Genomic DNA, 20632 nt, shown 5'->3' on the forward strand with positions numbered 1-20632 from the left:
GATGGCGATGTGTGTCACCACACTGCCGACAATGGCAGAGTCATGAACACATCATGGCTTTCTCAACTGTTGTCATCACTGATAAACCATGAGAAATCAAATTGAAAATGAGCTGCGTAATTACACATTCACATCTCTAGAAAATGTTGCTTTAAGTTGGCTGTAAAACCATGGAGGAAATCCTTCCTCCATTGTAAAACTGTAAAACAGACGACTTCAGCATACAATGGCAACTTATTTTCATTACACACTCACTCTCCTTAAAATAAAATGTAAAAAATGACGCCATGAACAATGGATACATGCATCTGTTTTATTTTAAAGCAAAAACCAAAAAAAAACCAAAACAGAAATTATTAATTCATTCTTAATTTATTAAAGATCAATTCTCCGTGCGATAAAAGCAATGTTGCGGATTGTCGAAGTACTTGTACAACTGTACTATTATTGTTACAAGATTTTATTAAAAAACGTTTTCATTCACAGCCAATATTGCCCAATTATATACATTGTAATGGAAATGTAATACATTTTGCCACAAACGTGCCGCCGCTCGCTCTTGTGTTTACAAACAAAGTTGACCTCTGAATGCCCTTTACATTTAAGCGCACCGTGTAGTTCATGTTTCCTTTTTTTTGGGGGGGTGACATTTTTGAATGGGGTGAATTGAATGATACTTATTTATTATTATTTTTTACAGTTTACTCACTCATGCAAATTGCTACATTTTCGTAGTAATTGAAAGGTAAGTTTAGGTGGGTATTTTTTTGGAAAGGAGAATAAACAAGAATAAAAAGTCATTAGTCATCAAATAGCCGTCTGTGACTACGAACAGGGAAAAAAAATGGCGGTCGCGGGGAGTGCTTTGAAACGGCAGCAATTCACCAAAAGTGCCTTTGGAATTCCTCTCAAGTAAGTTGTTGTTATATACTTGTATGCAATGAGACAGAGTTTATTAAAGTAGATAGTTGTTTAGGCACTTTAGAAAGGATTTATTTACCCCTGTGTGTCCGTTTTTTTGGCGAAATTATTGGTGGTCTGTTGACATTCACGATTCGATGTGGCCGGCTGTACGTGCATGCATGCGCGTTAACCTGCGTTATCAGTGTACGGTACGGTGTGGCAGGTCTGCACGCACGGGCAGTGATTCGTGTACGTGTTGTGCCCATTCTTGAAAATCACGCATTCTCGAGAATGGGCATGCACATTCCCGAGAATGGGCGCGCATTCTTAAGAATGAGCGCCCATTCTTAAGAACGAGCACGCGTTCTTAAGAATGAGCGCTCATTCTTAAAGGGAAAATACAACATTTGCAAACATCAAAAAATAAAACTACCAAATCATTTTGAAATACCTTGCTGGACTGTTGGTGAATGACAGTGTAAAGCATCCTGTAAAATCATGGCACCTGGTATACTGTCATTTTCAAGAAAAGTGGTATTTTTGTATCAATTTCCAACGCTGATCGGCCGATCAGCGTTGAAAAAACTGGCTTTTTTCAAATACTGGCCCCAGTTGACCATCGCACTTGTTTGCAATCGATTACACACCTATGAACGGGTGCAAGCCAGCTAGACTGGTTCCCTGACCTTACAATTCCCCAATATCTGTAAACTGCTCTGTTTCTTCTTAAATGGAGTCAGGGAACCAGACTACAGGAAAATGATTGTTTTTCTTGGTTTTTATAGCATTTTCGAACCCAAAACCTCAAAAAAGTTAGTGTAACTATATTTGCTATATATTTCCAACCCCCCAATTCCATCCATTTCTGAAAAGTACAGCAAAAGCAAATGATGTATATTCCCTTTAAGATTGGGTGGGAATATCACGTGCACAATTTATGAATTTTGCCCAATCTTAACAAACATTGCACGACATAATTATGTTAAATGAATTGTATAGCGGTTAAAAGGGAAACAATTCATATAAAGAGGAAAGAAAATGTGCTATGCTTCTGTACTCGTATAACTACGATAATTTGAATCAAATTACACCTGTTATTATTGCTTTTTTCTGCCCACTATGGGAAGTTTTGTAATAACGGAGGACTGGGAACTAGTCTGGGAAGTGCTTTGTTTAGGCTAGACAAGTTACAAGTCCCTGCATGTATCATATGCGTGCCACGAAAAAAAACGATGTCCAGAAGCCAAGGGCGGATCCAGGGGGGGGGGGGGGGCCAAAGGGGGCCATGGCCCCCCCCAAAACGAACCAATTTTTTTTTTTTATGTGACATCGCAATAAAGGCAGGCAATGAGTACACCACCATCTTTTCCTCAAAAAAACATTGGTTAAAGTGGTCAGAAATTGCCTCAGATCGCACCACAGAGCATCTAGAATCCAAAAAATGTTCAGGGCCCTTAAGCGGGCCCCGAACCCCACGCCGTAATTTTTTTGACCCACTTTTTGGGGGCACCAAAACTTTTTTTGGCCCCCCCCAAAAATTGTGTTCTGGATCCGCCCTTGCCAGAAGCTGCCAAAATTGCTCTTTTGACTAGATAGAATCCAGCTCTGCGACGTTATGGTGGGATGTGAACAATAAATTGGTGGCAATTTAAATGGGAAATAGCATTAGCACTATGGGATGTCGCAGTATTCATTCTCATTCTTCACATTCTTCATTCTTACGTCCCCCCCCCCCCCCCCCCCCCCGCTTTTATTATCCCAAAAATCAGAATTCTTTGCACTAGTATTATTATGTCTCTTATATTTTCCCGGTCCCCCCCCCCCATATTAATACGCCTTTACTTATCATATCCACTCTACTTTTCAGCGCCTTGCGTTGCAACAGTATAATTATTGAGAATCAGTGAACGAGGATTCAGCTAGACTTGCCAAGCGCAGCCGGTGCTCGGCATCGACAAGACCGTTATCTTGTCGCGCATTCTCGAGAATGTGCGCTCAATCTGGAAGAGTTATTTTTTGCCAAGATTGAGCAAGGATCCAGTTGCACATTCTCAAGAATGTGCATGCCCATTCTCGAGAATGCGTGATTTTCAAGAATGGGCACAACATACGCGATGTTCATGTGTGATGTGTGGGAGTAAAATGCTCGATGTATAGCTGGCTGTTAAACCATGGAGCTATTTTATACCGTGGAGGCAAATCCATTTAAGTTAAATCTTCCCACAAATTAGTCGCTGACACAGAAAATACATTCATCATGTTCATGGCGATCATGTACTGTAGTGTAGGGCCCCTGGCCTGTGTTGTTTTGATCAAATTAGGCCTAGAGTCAAAAATGTTTTTTTATTGCCCAAAAATCACCTTTATAATCAAAAGCAGACTTTCCTCAATTCTAAGGACATCCATTTTGCAATTTCGAACAGTTTTTTGGGGTAGAAATCACGATTTTCCTGCGCGGTTTGTGCCTTGCAATTCAGCACACCGTGCGTGCTCATGGTACATCGTGCAGTGATCGCCATCTTTATTTTTGGGTTGCGTGTTGTCGCCGCGCTGTTATTGTCATTTTACCCCCAAGTTGAATAATTTTAAAGTGGATTTTGTTCCCTATAGGAACCGGGCCCTACACTACACCATCGCCATGATCATCATTATGGATTAAATGAGTAAAGTTTCACAATTTAAATTTTATTTAAATTTAAATGGAGTCTTTTTCTTTTTGTTTCAGTTCCCCACTGTCATACAATCATGACAATTATAATTTATTTGGTTATAGGATGTGTTACTGTTAAAAGGAAAGCGTTTGTTTTTCTGACATTTGAAGAGTTTATGTCAAGACCTTGATGTAAAATGAATGAGAAATACATTGTGATTTTCCTAATTTGTGTATAATGTTTACATGTTGAGTTTTCCAAAAAGCTGTTTAAAATGTGGTAAAGAATGCAATGCATTATTCTGTAATTATACCAGTACTTGTAGTTGTACTGATGGTAATAATACACATTGTTGTTAATTACTTTTGAAAAGAGTTATGAATTTGGGTGGGACCATTTCAGATTTGACTAAAATATGGTGGTTCATGAATTCCCACAAGAAAACAATATGGTGGCATCTGAATGCAACATGTTTTTCCGATGAATTAATTCAAATATTAAAATAGGATAAATCAAAAACGGGCTAAACCAATCTTTGGTATTGATTTTTTTTCCGTTCAGAATTCATAATTATTGCATGTTAGTGTAGCCTGTACAATCAAGCTCTTTCTATTATCGGTGTGAGTATGAGTACATAAGATAATAGAAAATAGGAAACTAAAAAAGTTACATCCTGTTAATCTCGTACAAAAGGCTAGCAATTTGAGGGTGGAAATATTATAATTTTCAGTATTTCAGACTTGACTGACCCAGTTTTCTTATTGGTGTACAGATCCTCAACATTTTCCCGCATCCAGCCTCCAGTTTTACACCAGGTGTGTTATGTGACGGGTGGCCTTGCTAAACTCTATCAAACCATTCATGATTTGAACAAAGACTGTGCGCATGACGAGGGTGAGTTGAATAATTGACACATTTCTCCTCTCTCTCCCTCCCCCAGCATCTGCTCAGTGTTGCACTTCCCCACCCCACCCCACCCCGCCCCACTCCACCACACCCCACCCCACCCCACCCATCCCTATCCCCATCCCCATCCCCATCCCCATCCCCATCCCCATCCCCATCCCCATCCCCATCCCCATCCCCATCCCCATCCCCATCCCCATCCCAAGCCCCATCCCCATCCCCATCCCCATCCCCATCCCCATCCCCATCCCCATCCCCATCCCCATCCCCATCCCCATCCCCATCCCCATCCCCATCCCCATCCCCATCCCCAGCCCCATCCCCAGCCCCAGCCCCATCCCCATCCCCATCCCCATCCCCAGCCCCATCCCAAGCCCCAGCCCCAGCCCCAGCCCCAGCCCCATCCCCATCCCCATCCCCATCCCCAGCCCCAGCCCCAGCCCCATCCAAATCACCAGCCCCAGCCTCATCCCCATCCCCATCCCCATCCCCAGCCCCATCCCCAGCCCCATCCCCATCCCCATCCCCATCCCCATCCCCATCCCCATCCCATCCCCAGCCCCATCCCCATCCCCATCCCCAACCCCATCCCCAGCCCCATCCCCATCCCCATCCCCATCCCCATCCCCAGCCCCATCCCCAGCCCATCCCCAGCCCTATCCCTAGCCCCATCCCCAGCCCCATCCCCAGCCCCATCCCCAGCCCCATCCCCATCCCCATCCCAATCCCCATCCCCAGCCCCATCCCCATCCCAATCCCCATCCCCATCCCCATCCCCATCCCCATCCCAATCCCCATCCCCATCCCCATCCCCATCCCCATCCCCATCCCCATCCCCATCCCAATCCCCATCCCCATCCCCATCCCCATCCCAATCCCCATCCCCATCCCCATCCCCATCCCCATCCCCATCCCCATCCCCATCCCAATCCCCATCCCCAGCCCCATCCCCATCCCAATCCCCATCCCCAGCCCCATCCCCATCCCAATCCCCATCCCCATCCCCATCCCCAGCCCCATCCCCATCCCCATCCCAATCCCCATCCCCATCCCCATCCCCATCCCCAGCCCCATCCCAATCCCCATCCCCAGCCTCATCCCCATCCCCATCCCCATCCCCAGCCCCAGCCCCATCCCCATCCCCATCCCCATCCCCAGCCCCATCCCCATCCCCAGCCCCAGCCCCAGCCCCAGCCCCAGCCCCAGCCCCAGCCCCATCCCCATCCCCATCCCCATCCCTAGCCCCATCCCCAGCCCCAGCCCCATCCCCATCCCCAGCCCCATCCCAATCCCCATCCCCAGCCCCATCCCCATCCCCATCCCCATCCCCATCCCAGTGTTCTCCAACATGTAGAACAAACCTGGCGCCCCGCCATGCTTTCTGCGGCGCCCGCCATGTTTAAGAAGTCCCCGCCAAGCTTTAAAATCCTGCCGCCAGGTTTAAATTTTTTTACTCTACAGTGTACATTTACAACTAAAAGAATTTAGAAACAAGAATGACCACTTCATTTTCGAATAAAATTGAATGACTTCCCGCTGAACCTAGTCTAAGTTTGCGATGCGCGCGGATCATAACTCACTTTACTATTCTCTATGATCGATGCAGTTTAGTCTGGTTCTGACGATTCCGTTCTCCTCTATCATCATATTATTCGGGTATCGTCTGGTAACAAGATGTACCATTGTTCCATGCAAAATAATGCTACACGACCTACGTACTGTACGTATACGTACACACGTGTACTGCTTGGATTGCAGGCCAGGCGACGTGCGTGTTACTGTTAAATACGTTTGCGGAATTTGCAGCGGGCATTGGCATCGTTTTTAATAGTCTTTGACTAAAGCATGTTTTAAACCCTAGACTTTGGGGTTAAGGCTAACTTTTGTTGGATGTTGTATTCCATGAACTTCAGTTGTAGATAGCCTTATAATATAATAAAATATTTCGTTTGCTTCCCAGTAAATTGCAGGGCTTGAAACGACGGCCACGACGGCCAGTGCCGTCGTTGCCTTCTCACTGGCCGAGGTGCCCCACAAAAAATCCCCGTCTTCACGGCCAGTTTTGCCTTGCCCCATATTTACCTTGGCCGTCGTGCCCTTTTTGCAAAAACATCCATCAGCCTATTAAAACCACTACAATCCTTGATTTCAGTTGTTTTTCTACACATTGACAATGTATTTTGATGTCATCCCAGCCCGATCGGGATCGGGGTTGTCTTAAAATCTCGCTGAATCAATCACACGCGGCCGGCCGTGGCCAAACACCAGCGATTCCCCATGCACTGTACTGTACGTACTATTAGGTACAATGTACACACACTGACAACTGAATCCCCAGTTCCGGAGTGTGCCGATACTTCAAGTAGCGACAACCCCGCCGCAAAAATATATATCTGTATTAGTACACACACACACCAGCAGGAGTACGTACAGCAGATCTTACGTGCAGCCAACCGACTTTCTTTTTCTCAGTGCTTGCACGCGCGGTACACAATATAATACGCATTGATGTTCTTGTACGAGGCGAATAAGCTCGAGGGCAAAACACGCGTGCACATGGTGTTCCGATCATGCCGATTGTCAAAAGTTATAAATGGCGATCGTGTATGGGCCCGGTTCCCTAAGAGAACAAAATCCACTTTTAATTTATTTGACTTACCAAACTAGTTGGCGACATTAAGAACAAACAGGTAGGTCATAAATAGAGGGAAATTTGGGGGGAAAATGACGATGACAACGACAAAACGCAACATGAAAATAAAGATGACGATCGCACGGCACCGGCACCACCCATAAAATCGCATACAAAAACAGTAATTTGTATCCCTTTTTTTTTCTTCAAAATTACAAAAAGGTGTCATTTGATCTGAGAGAAGTCTGCTTTAGGTTGAAAAGGTAATTTTTGAATGCTAAAAACATCGGGGAAACTGGCCTGGAATCGCCTCAGATTGCACCACAGAGCATCTAGAATCCAAATTTTCCCGGGGCCCTTAAGCGGGCCCCGGACCCCACACCGTAAGGGCTTCGCGCTCCGCGCTCGCAGGAGTCCCCACCGACCCCAGCGCCTACCTTTAATTTTCAAAGTTGGAGAACACTGCCATCCCCATCCCCATCCCCATCCCCATCCCCATCCCCATCCCCAGCCCCAGCCCCAGCCCCAGCCCCAGCCCCATCCCCATCCCCATCCCCATCCCCAGCCCCATCCCCAGCCCCAGCCCCATCCCCAGCCCCATCCCCATCCCCAGCCCCATCCCCAGCCCCATCCCCAGCCCCATCCCCAGCCCCAGCCCCATCCCTAGCCCCATCCCCATCCCTAGCCCCATCCCCAGCCCCATCCCCATCCCCAGCCCCATCCCCAGCCCCATCCCCAGCCCCATCCCCAGCCCCATCCCCAGCCCCATCCCCAGACCCATCCCCATCCCCAGACCCATCCCCAGCCCCATCCCCAGACCCATCCCCAGCCCCATCCCCAGCCCCATCCCCATCCCCATCCCTAGCCCCATCCCCAGCCCCATCCCCATCCCCAGCCCCATCCCAATCCCAATCCCCAGCCCCATCCCCATCCCCATCCCTAGCCCCATCCCCAGCCCCAGCCCCATCCCCATCCCCATCCCAATCCCCATCCCCAGCCCCATCCCAAGCCCCAGCCCCAGCCCCAGCCCCATCCCCAGCCCCAGCCCCAGCCCCATCCCCATCCCAATCCCCATCCCCAGCCCCATCCCCATCCCCATCCCCATCCCCATCCCCATCCCAATCCCCATCCCCAGCCCCATCCCAATCCCCATCCCCATCCCCAGCCCCAGCCCCATCCCCAGCCCCATCCCCATCCCCATCCCCATCCCCATCCCCATCCCCATCCCCATCCCCATCCCCAGCCCCAGCCCCATCCCCAGCCCCATCCCCAGCCCCATCCCCAGCCCCAGCCCCATTCCCAGCCCCATCCCCAGCCCCATCCCCAGCCCCAGCCCCAGCCCCAGCCTCAGCCCCAGCCCCAGCCCCAGCCCCAGCCCCAGCCCCAGCCCAAGCACAGTAACCAACTTTTTAAAGTATGGAATTTGCGTCAGGGTGATCTGCGTCAGGATGATATGTTTATATTGGGTTTGCCCTTTGCCAACTTATATTTTTGGGGATGACTTTTGTTTTCAGAGTCACAATACTTTACTGATGAAGATGGCACATTTAATCCAACTAAAAAAGGTATGTTTATTCCTCACTTTGTTTATTTGTTACCCATATGTTTGTTTATTTGGATGCTCCATTGTACTGGATTGACTGGCTACATAAATGTACTTGTGCAGACGCAAGTCAGACATTGCCCTATTATTTGGATAAACTGGCATCAAGTCTTCGACAGATATCATTGTGTTGATGCTATTTCATTATTTGATAATACTTTAAAACCGGGCTCTTTTTAGCTAAATATATACATTTTTTTCATTTCATAAAATAACTTTCAAAAACAAACAATCCTAAAGAAGGGTAAATTAGCAAAATCTGACAATGTTTGTTGTGACTGAGTTCTTTAACATCATTTGCGTTAGTTGATTCCATTTTCTGTTTCTGGAAACAGTTTCGCTGTAGGGCATCACATATTCATAGTATCTTTTTCTAGTTTTTCCCTCACAAAAAGTACAAAATGTTATCTCATGCAGACTTACATATTGTCTCTTTTAACGCTATGTTGTTCTCTGAAAACCATATGTTTCAACTCAACATTTCAACACTTCAGGTCTACCTGTGAAACTTCTGAACAAATCTAGACATGCATAAAACCTAAATCATGTCATCCCTTGTGGTTCTTGTAGTCAGAAATCAGTGTTTAGTATCAATCATTGTTTATCTGCCTTCTTAGTTCCACTGCTGGCTAAGCGATATAGTTTCATCAGGATTCTTGGTAAAGGTTGCTCAGCTACACTCATACAAGCTGTGGACACATTCAGACCTGACTGTCATCATGTAGCCATCAAGGTACTCAATCAGGAATACTATACATTAGGATACCAGGTAAGTTGATTACAATAAAACCAAAACCAAAACATCAAATTAACGAGAAACCAACATGGGAGAATAATCAGCTTCTTTCCTAAGTTTGAAAATTTAATCTTAGACAAGCTTATGTATGTATACCCTTGCAATACTTGGATGATCAAAAGATATTAAACATGCACTCCAAGTAGCATCACATTCTGTGTCCACACAAAGCGCTGATATCTATATTACGGCTCATGCTTTGTGTGCTTGCATTCAGCAATCATGACAATCATCTGTCTAGCTTTCATTTGTGCCTCAAGAAAACCCAATGGCGTCTCACTGCCTCACTGTCTGACACCATACATGACCCAGAAACAATGAACTCAGTCATATTCTTTCTTTTTAAAACATTTTTGAAGAGACACCAGTCAAAAAGGAGAAGTTAATTAAACATTTGATTGAAGGCTTCACTCAATGTTTTGACAGGACATTTGTTGTGCTTCAGTGGTTGCTTTGTGCCATGGAACATTGCTAGAAGGAGGGCTTAATGTTGGAAAGGACTCAGCGATGGTGGCAATGCTTGCCTGGGGATAGTTTATGCTTATATTAATTTCATGCTTGCCGTCTGACAAACCATACACCTGTATGCTCAACCTGATCAAGAACCATTTATCACATTTTCTGAGTGCTCATCAATGTGGTATTGAAAATACATGTAGGCTCATCCTGGGTGAAGCCGTTATGCTTCATTAAATATTTTGCTGGCCAGTGGCCAGGGATGGATGAGGGTTGGATGGTTTTCCAAATCTGACATGGGTCAAGTTTTTAGTCATCCATTTTTTATCTTAATAAAAGCTGTCAAAATTCTCTCATGCTTTTCTATGGTGTGTTCTAACAGAACTTCTTACTGTGGCATTTGATAATTTGAATTTCCAGTCCTTCATTGTAAGCATGGGAACAGTCTAACACTAAAAAAACCAAACTTTTTTGTGAAACAACCCACCCCCAACATCAGACAGAGGCTACATGTAGCTACTGTACAGGCCTGTATGGTAATTGTTTTGCTCTGAAGTTAGAACTAATTCACAAAGGGTCAGTAAGTCAATGGTCAAGTACAAATATCTGATGTCATTTTACTTTTACCCATATCTGTCTAAGGTACAGAGCTTCAAGTCTGGACTATGTTTGATTGATAATGCTTGACATTTTCAAACTTCTTAAGAGGTGTTTTTTGTTTGTTTGATTTGACAGGAAAGTAACAACATTGAGAGATTGAATCATGCTGACCCACAGGACTTCTCAGGAACCGTCAGGCTGTTGGTAAGCTTGTTGAAGTTTGATCATCTAATTATAAGGAACAAATTCAACTTCATTATTGATTCTTCAAATGCAACTATTTGCAACATTTTAAAATAAAATCTTGAAAGAAGTTAAGAATGTCGTTGAAATCACAGAATGATTCTAAAATGAAAGAATTGATATGAAGTTTGCTGAATGAAATGAGAGGAAAAGGCATTACAGTAGGATCATGATGTAAAATTAATTTTGGAAAAACGTTTGGAATTCTAAGAACTTTTAAAAAGAAGTATTATAAGGACTTATATTTTGTTATCCAAAGATTTGTGAGACTGTGCGACTGCCTAGCATCAGCAGGGTCATATCAGGTGACTAGCTATATGACCCCATCTAAAGTGCATTCAATGCTTGAAATAATTCAACACTTGATATTAAAATAGTGTGAGAGGCACTCCATTTATGAAGATCAGTGACTTCTATTGTCCCTTTTGCATGCTGGGTGTTATTGTGAAAAGCCTGGACAATCGGTATAGCATGGCTCATTGGATTGCTAATATGCCTATACACCTGCCTACAGTACATTGTATGTATGTCATAATTGCATGGATTCAGAAGTTGATGGATCTTAATGATCTGTGTAATGACAAAAAAACAATTATTAAATTTTTGATATCTTTTTGAGCCATATAAGTCCATGCATTTCCATATAAACTGCATTCAGCTATTGTTCTGTAACTTTGTACAAGAGCAAAGGAAAATAATGAGCATTCCCTAATATGTCATGCATTATGCCTTCATTTGGCTGTATGCGCAACTCTAAGCACTATTTGAAAACTCATGTAGGTATGCTTACTTACTGCCTTACTGGAAGGGTATTGGTAAGAGCACACGTGTGTCATACATGTATATATGTAACTGTTAATCTTTTGAATCTAATTATCTTTTTAAGTATTATTTTTAAGGTGGTCTTATTTTTCATTGATATTTATACCTATTTTTAAAATATATTTTGTATGTTACATGTACCATTCAAGTTAGGATTGACAGGCTTTCGAGTCACAGTGTTTTATTATACTTTTGTCAATCCTGGCCAGCTTGGATTGGATTGTTTTTGTTTAGTTTTGTTTACTTTTGTGGATTGCTTGTTGTACCTTGTAATTTGGCCGAATAAATAATAATAATAATAATAATATCGCATGACACTACAAATGTACATAATGAAGTTACTTTAGGCCACTTCTGAATCTTGTGTCTAGATGCTACATGTATTATCTAGATCTTCGTCCGTTACAAACTACACTTGAAACATGATGACAATACATATTATTATTATTATCATTATTATTCTGGTTCATTCAAATAAAAACACGAGGTAGGCAGCCACAAAAGAGTCGCTGATATAACCACGTTTACACTTTACAGGAATTAAAAATGGTTAAATAGCAGTTAAAAGGAGTAGAAGCATAAAATTGCAACAAAGTATCATGTATCGAATCATGTATACAGTACAAAACATAGATACTTTGTAACTATTACTATTGCTTGGAAAGCCTGTTTCGTGACTACATGTACGTGCACCGCCATAACATTAAGACACTATACGTATTCCTATACGTCAGTTCTTTCATCAGAAAATGATGAATGATGAATTATACCAGAAAAATACATTTTTCAAAAATCTGAGCATTCATGTTGCACTCAGAGTGAAAGCGTTAGACTCAAGATGCTTAAGTACATTGTAAAATATTAACCACAGTTATAGTAAAACATTGATTAATTGATCTGAGTGCATGTCTTACATGCTTACTTGTGTGAACATAAAATTACTCATAGTGAGAATTACTCATGTAAAGTAATGGTTTGTCATGATTGTGGAATGAGAAACGGTAATTGATGGCTAGACAGAATAGAATGCGTCCATCCAACCATCAATCATTGTGAGTGATGAGTTTGAACAGTAGATGAATTGCTAACAGTATACGGGGTACCAGTACATGTTCAGTGTACATGTACCAATGCAATTCAATTGTCTTGCCAAGTGTCATGCATATTATACAAGCCCACATAATGGTTAGCGGTGGCATGCTAACAAGTTTACTTAAAACAAATAATAATATCCTCCATGTATCTTACTGCAAAAATTCAAAAAATGACAATATTCTGTGGTGTGATTAGATTTGTAATGACCCAGGAGAACATTTGAAATCCTATGAGATGAAGTCCAGTCCGTTGATCTTACCCAGAGTCATAACAAGTCAATCCCAGAGACAAGCATCAAAGGCCAGTAATCACTTGACCCCGGCCAGAAAGTACAGCCGAGATTCCTCTGAGCGTTAGTTTATAAGACATACATGTACAATGTACTCTTAGACTTGTATTGTGTCTTGCAGTCCTTGTCTCACTGAGTGCACAGCCAGCATTCATTTGACCCATCTCTTCATAGATTCAGATGTAGAAGTCGTTATTCATAAGTTGAGCTACCGTATCACTAGTGCTTGTATTATGTTGACTTCTGTCTATACCTTACAATAGATATGGCATACAATAGATATGGCATACAATAGATATGGCATTGAAGGTTTTTGTTTTCGGAGGGAGTACTGATGCTTTTATGTTTGTGTTTGGACTCTTTGGGTTGAAAGTACTTTTTCCCGTGTTATTCACTAATAATGCTTAGGATCTGAATGACCTGAGTATTGCACTTTTAAACAATTTATCATTAAAAATACAAAATATACAAAGTCATTAGTTTATTATTCTTTTATTGTCGTGCGGCTGATATTAATATTAATACCAGATCCAACCCTGTAAGAAAAACATGTGTTTTCTGCCATGAAGCTGAATTATTGTGATTAACCTTGGTATGTACATACCTGTAGTTAATCCTGTTTTATTACTTGAATAATGCACGATCGATTTAAGTGCATAATGTACAGGAAAAGTTAATAACTTTGTGAATTTACAAAGGGCATTTGAAAGCTTGACAGGTGCTATTCATTAAGTCTGAATAGTGGATTGCTATCATCAAATTTAATTTATATACTGTTGAAATACAGTAACTGTTCTTCATGCTTTTCTCATGTGTCCCTCTCTCAATTTATAGCAGAATTATCCATAATATCAAGAACAAATAATAACTGAAGTACACTGTATACCCATGCAAATATATTTTAAATTAGTAAGCCATATTTTTGAATGTTACATGTAAACTTGTAATTACAACCTTTGAATTTTAAAAACAAAGGTAACTTTTTTGCTGAATTAAAGATCTGAACTGAGGGTACATTTCCAGGAAGAAGTGGTAGAAAATGGTGTCATTATCATGCAGTTGAAGTACATGTAGGACATCAATATTGTAATCATGTAATGGTCATTGTTTTATTATGTGTGAAATGATTCAAAATTTCTTGCTTTATTTATTACTCTTTTACTCCACAAATAAAAATTGGAAATGGGCAAAATTGACTCTGCAAATCTTATGCAGTTTTCACCCTAACTTGTTTGTGTGCAAAGTGAATATGTGCAACATATCAGCCTTACCTTACCAAAAACTGTGTTAAACTTTGGAACTTATGTATTTCCTGCCATTTTCAGAATACTTTTTCATTTGACGGTCATTTCTGCCTGGTGTTTGAGCTCCTTCATCCTAAGCCACTTCATCATTATTTCAAGAGGATTCCAACTGGATCAAAGGTAAGATCTTAAATCCCTCGATTAGTTGTTTTTGGAAAGATTTGTTACATGTTTTTGACACCCAGCACCAGACATTGGCCATATTCCAGAGCCATGGCTGCGTGTATTGTCAGCATATGTACAATGTACCAGCATGTACCCGCGTAGCTGTCAATTTTGTGGAAGACCTTGGGCTCTATAGACAAGAGATTCCAATGCAGCAATTGCAATAAAAACTGATCAAGATGGTCCTCAGTAAATCTCTAATCTCTTTGGCTACAAATTCAGATTTATGACAAGGTCAGAAACATTAACTTAACAGTCACCTTGACTTTATACAGGTAGTGTTGAATAATTACGTGTAGTTTACTGTCATTTTGCATTGAAGCCTTTTTGAATTAAACAATGGCATAGGTGGTTGTCTTTGGGAAAGCTGGGAAGGGGAGGTTGGAAAAGTCTTTGTAACGCTCTACTGTGGTGCGTTGTGCTGAGAAGACTATGACAAGTCCACATTGGATTGATTCTCACACCGTCTCCATACCAAGTGTTTCCTACTCATAGTAACTCATGTAATTGTATACTCACCCATTACATCTGCAAATTTGTATCACAGTAAAGTCTGGGAGGAACAAATACACCTTTGCCTTCTGTTAATGAGTGTGTCAATTTGCAGTGTCTGTAGGACAATCAGTGAAGTAATCAGCGGACACCCTTAAATGAAAGCTTCAACGTCCAGTGTTTTAACTGGATATGTAAATGTTGGCAAGTAATTGAAGCATTAAACAAACTGATCTAATTACGGCCGGGTTGCTTTTATCACAGCTGGGCTGTGCTCACTGGTCAATTTCCATCCCTCCCTTGACCATTGATTAGTTTTGAATTAGCCAACCCTGACCTATCTCTTGTCAGACCATCCCGCTTGCCAGGCCCGCCAGCTAATTTTCCCCAGGTCAGTGGATTATTTCCTTTTGCCTGGCTGAGTTGAATGGTCCCTGGATTGATGTAGTGTAGTGATGCACAAAGATTGGCCAGCCCAGTGGATGTTGGAGTTGAGATAAGTTGCTGAAGTTATTTGGGATCCTTGGAGAGAAATTTAACACATGGTCTCCACATCAGTCAGCTGTGCGTTCCAGCTAGCATAGTGAGATTAACTGGTCTAACTAGTCAAATCGCATATTGTAACAGTATTTATTTTGTTTATGTTATTACACTTTACACTTGCAAAATTTGTTATAATTCACATCAATTAATAAAGTAAATGTTAAGACACACAATATTTAAAGAAAAAGTAAAAATGTAATGGGGGGGGGGGGGATCTCGGCCATTGAGTGATGACAAATTATGAAACTTGGTGCATGCATAGAACAACTTAATATGAACATACCAGATACATTTCAGCACTGTAGTAGGTTGAAGGGTTTTGGAATTATCAGCTTATTAATTATTCATATATATGCACAAATGGTAATCCTGCTTTATGAACACTACACATGGGTAAATTCAGTTTTCACGGCGCGCAGCAAAGAAAATTTATTCGCTGCATGGTTTCCTATGTCGGAATGTTATGTTTTTGGTATCAAAAGATGCGCAAGACTCGAGGCTAAATAGTCAGGAAAGCTTGGGTTGGGAAATTTGTACACTTTTGTACAGTCAAGATTCATCGTAAGTACTGAAGTTGATATTTTATAGCTGAAGCCGCAAAATGTAAACAGAGTTATTGCAGATTTCAACTCTTAATTAATTATTTTTTTGTGGAGTGATAACATGGAGGACAGAGTTGACTAACCTTTTTTATTGATGGTGTTGACAATATTTAATGCCTGGTGAATACTTCACACACACTTGAATGCAAAGCAGATGTACATGTACATGTACCGGTACCACCACAAACAATGTAACAGCAAAAACAATGAAAGTTAAAGAAACTACAATTATCACGCTAATTGGTATGTGTGACACTTGAAGTTGGTTTTTAATTGAGTGTACTTGGCCAACCTTTTTTCCAAAGTAATGATGGGCATCAGTCCAAAATCTATAATGTCAATGTAATTGTAATGCTTTTTTTCCCTCAAAATGTTGTGCTTTTTGGCTGTGGACTGCACAAAAAAATGATATTAAAATAATATTAAAATAAAAAACGTATTTGCCCTGTGCTCAGGAATTGTCGGAAACATTTTTGTGACAATTTCAAAGAAAGTGATTCAATTTTACCTTAAGCTATGATGGCATGGTCATTTGAAGAAAAAAAAATGAGTACCTGTGGAAACAGTTTGGGTAAACAATTCTACATCATAAAACACTGATGTCAAACTTCAAAGCCACTTGTGAATTTTGATAGCAACAGCAAACTACGGTGTTTATGTATGAAACATTTTGACTGAATCTTATTTGCTTTTTTTGCTTGATTTGCACTGATTAGCTTAGGCATAAGGCTGTATCCGAATGGCTTGGCTAGATGTCCAGCAGTAATGTGTGTAATATCAAGCCGTAGGAGCGGACTTATATTCAGTGCAGTACTATATGCAGCTGAAGAAGCTTAGCTCGCTGTGTCAAATCTGTAAGTGGCCTATTTGCGTCAGGTTGACCTACATGTTAGATATTGGATATCCTTGCAATAGAGAATACTTCAGTTCCTAATTCCTAACACCCCCCCCCCCCAAGGTCCCATACCTAATGACATCGTTCACACAGGCTCACAGCGAGCATCACGATTACACATACATGTACAAGCGTTAACAATGAAGATTGTAGACAAGGATTGAACACTTCAAGATCCAGTGCAATAATCTTTTGAGAAAAAAGGGGTTAATATTTCTGTGCTGTTCTTGTGTCCATTTAAGAAGAGAACATTTGTAAACAACCTGAATGAAAAGATTAATATCACAATTTAAAGCAAAACTTTTTTGTATTTAAATTTATAATTTGGTCATTTATTTCAATATTTGAGTTTAATTATATATTAGTGATATGCATTTACATAGTAGTAGTTGTTAGCATGATATGCATATAGCTATTAGTATTATCAAAGTCGCTAGGATCTACAAAATACAATTATGAGACCAAGCCATCCGTATAGTTTTCATGTGTAACTAACAGCATAAAAACCAAGTTACTAGCACCCATAGAAATACTTTTGCTTTGATAGTGGTACCTGTGCAAGTAAAGTATCAGAGAAAAAGTTGTAGCCCAGCTTTTAACAGTGGCTGACGTGCAGTGATTGAACAGTTTTCCTTGCATGACTAGATTCTACATCACCATCTATCCATGCAATCTAACCACACACAGCTCTGCCAAGGTAGAAATCCGTTTCAGATTACATGAAGATGAAGCGGAGCCATTGAGCGTGCAATTTCCTTGATTCACTCCTAGACAGCTGTATAGATGTACTCCATCACCCACCTTGTCAAATGTATCGGCTAAGTCTTCCTTTACTCACTGCCATTTGGGGAAGAAAACGCAAAAAAACGGACTCTCTTAGCTGAAGAATCAGCGCAGCAAAGAAACAACCTCAAGCTAGGGGTATCAGTTTACGTACTCTTTACTAAAAAAAAAACAAGAATAGTGATTTTTTCCCCTGAGTGAAATTTGTTCTTTATCTAGTTGCGTGACAGGGCTTGAGGAGTGATGTTTTTTTCTGGTGGGGGTGTTGTGTTGCTTTTTTTGATTGATTACAGTGTTGGGGAGATTGTCACGTACGTTGATGCCACTCTTAATGAAATTGGATGAAATTCAGCTCGGGGCAGAGTTTGCTGAAGTATGTGCCAGTGTGTCACTGCCAAAAGATTCATGCTTTTTGTGCAAGTCAAAGTGGGAAAATTTCAGAAGCCCCAGTTACATGTACATTTCACTGACCTTCACGAAATTCCAAAGTAACAAATTTATACAAATTAGTCAATAAATATGTATATTTGCTGTTTGTGTGCCTTGGGTTGTACCGGTATTTAGGCTCAATTTAAGATTGGGTTTGTCCGTAAAACTAAATAAATAAATAAATAAATTAAAAAAACTTAGTCATTAAAAAAAGCAAAATCCATGTAAAATGTCCACATCTAATAGGCCAATACACATCTGTAAACTGCAAACTCGGAATGGTCAGTTTATGACGTTAAGTCTCTGATTTCAATTCAACTACCGGGTACTTAAGTTACTTTGTACATGTACCTTTTTGGTGAGAGATCATTCTAGCTGATTTGATGGAGTGCAGTTTAATACTTGGAATTGCTATCTTGTTCATATAATTACTACTGTAGTTGTACTGGTTTGTGCACATAGTACAAAGAAGGTACAGTTCTGAATAAGCACCAGGCATGTACGTATCAACAGCTTTAGTGTCTTCACATGAGTGCTAGACTTATGGCAGCAGTGGTATTCCTGAGTATAATAAACACTGACAACTGTGGACCTAGGTCAAAAGAGTTAGGGCACAAACAATACGTCCACGATTGACCGATTGTCCACGATTGAAATTCGTGTACAAAACCAATGAGAGCTGTTGCTAAAAAGTTGGAGTACAAACAAAGGAATAGGGGGTCCACGATTGCCGGTGTTTACAAAGATGGGTGAGTTTGCGTGTGTCGCTCATCACTGTGAGGGGGTACCTGTGCACAAAGTCTAAGATAAAGCAATGGCGACATTATGTTGGTAAGGTGCAGTTAGTTTTATTCCTTTACACAGATATCACAAGAATCACAGCTCATTATCTATTGGGTGCATGTATGTTAGTATGTAGTCAGAACCTGAATTGCATCGATCTATCTGAATCTGATGAACTGGATAAGAAATACAACTCTTTCAAGTGTGGATTTCCAAAACTCAAAAGTTTAAAGACAAGTTCATCTGACCACAATGGTAATTGAGTAGAGTTTGTCGGCACTTTGGGTTTTCTGTCATCATATGAGATTGACTTTCAAAAGATCCACCAACCCTACATTCTTCTTCAGGTCGTTGCTTTCCCACACACTAGCAACTAGATATCAATATTGTGTTTTTTTATCTGAGATAATCAAAGCATCCACGGATGTCTTCGACACATTACTGGGTTGTTAGAGTGTGTATATAACCGGTATCATTTGATATTAACACAACCAGCGATATGGTCTTGAATCCTACAGACTTGGGAGGCAACCAGCTGGCTCTAATTACTTTTAATCTACAGGCGCTGGTCGCGGATTGCCGCCACGGAATGATTGATTGGTCCATTAAGACAGTCCGAGGCTCTGATTGGTCGGCTTATTGTCAGGGACCAATCGCTGTCAGGCGTTGTGAGGGATTGTATGCAAATGAGGTGTCTCCTTTCAACCGTTCATCAGGTTGGAAAAGTACGGCCGGCCAATTTTGTCCGGGCTGGGTTTGATATTATAGCATGTAGTTGGTGTTGGCTTGTTGCAACAGACTTAAAGGAGTGTTTTGGTTTGCACTACAGGAATACAGTAAAATGCTGCCATAACAAACACTGCTATAACGAACATTGGCTGTAATGAACATCCCCTTTGACTCCTGAAATATAAATTATAATACACAATCACTATAATGATCGACCTATAAGGAACATTTTTTTTGGCGGACCCCATCATGTTCGTTATAGTAGCATTCTTCTTACTAACATTTGAGTTCTTGGGTCTTAATGTATACGTTTATGTGTCACTTTTTATCATAAAATACAATTTGGATACCTTCACTGTAGATGAACCAGTGCAACCAACGAAAGCATTTCTCACAGAAATGCATCAGTATAATAAATGTACCCTACCTTCTTGAAAAATATTGCAAATGATGCTGAGAAAAGAATATTGAAGTAGCCATTCATTGCCATATGAGATTTTCTAGGGACATTATCACTGTGTCTTTATTTTTTTTATCCAGGCGTGTTTAACATTTTCCCAAGTTAATAATCTATCACAATGTGTACCAGGGGACCCTACCAAGTCTTGAGAGATACACTGTAAGCCATTCGTCTTTATCATTTTAAGTCAGCAAAGTCATTGAGTTGGTATGTACTTGCAGTTTCTTTATGTTTGGTTGGGACACCAATCACCAACTATATGCTACAATCCACTGACGATTTTCCCACGGATGGAATCCCGCCGGCAGGAATGATGGGAATAAATAGAATAACCGGGAGGCACTCAGTGTTGTTTTGATAAAGAGATGCAACGATCCAGATAATGATGAAACCAGACATGAAACATGTGCACTGGCTTTCCCTTGATAATATCCTCTCCCACTGCACATCC

The 20632-nt window shown here is 41.4% G+C and overlaps 1 protein-coding gene across 1 annotated transcript; it reads left to right on the plus strand.

Moving 5' to 3' along the window:
* Window positions 1-720: 720 nt before the first annotated feature.
* Window positions 721-14447, plus strand: LOC119744385 (serine/threonine-protein kinase ppk5-like). The gene is made up of 6 exons (XM_038220293.1): window positions 721-912; window positions 4327-4448; window positions 8607-8657; window positions 9313-9464; window positions 10683-10751; window positions 14322-14447. The coding sequence occupies exons 1-6, from the start codon at window positions 845-847 to the stop codon at window positions 14430-14432; spliced, it is 573 nt and encodes a 190-aa protein (XP_038076221.1). The 5' UTR covers window positions 721-844; the 3' UTR covers window positions 14433-14447.
* The last annotated feature ends 6185 nt before the right edge of the window (window positions 14448-20632 follow it).

This window comes from Patiria miniata, unplaced genomic scaffold (genome assembly GCF_015706575.1).
Source record: "Patiria miniata isolate m_02_andy unplaced genomic scaffold, ASM1570657v1 HiC_scaffold_7, whole genome shotgun sequence".
NCBI classification, from domain to species: Eukaryota; Metazoa; Echinodermata; class Asteroidea; order Valvatida; family Asterinidae; genus Patiria; species Patiria miniata.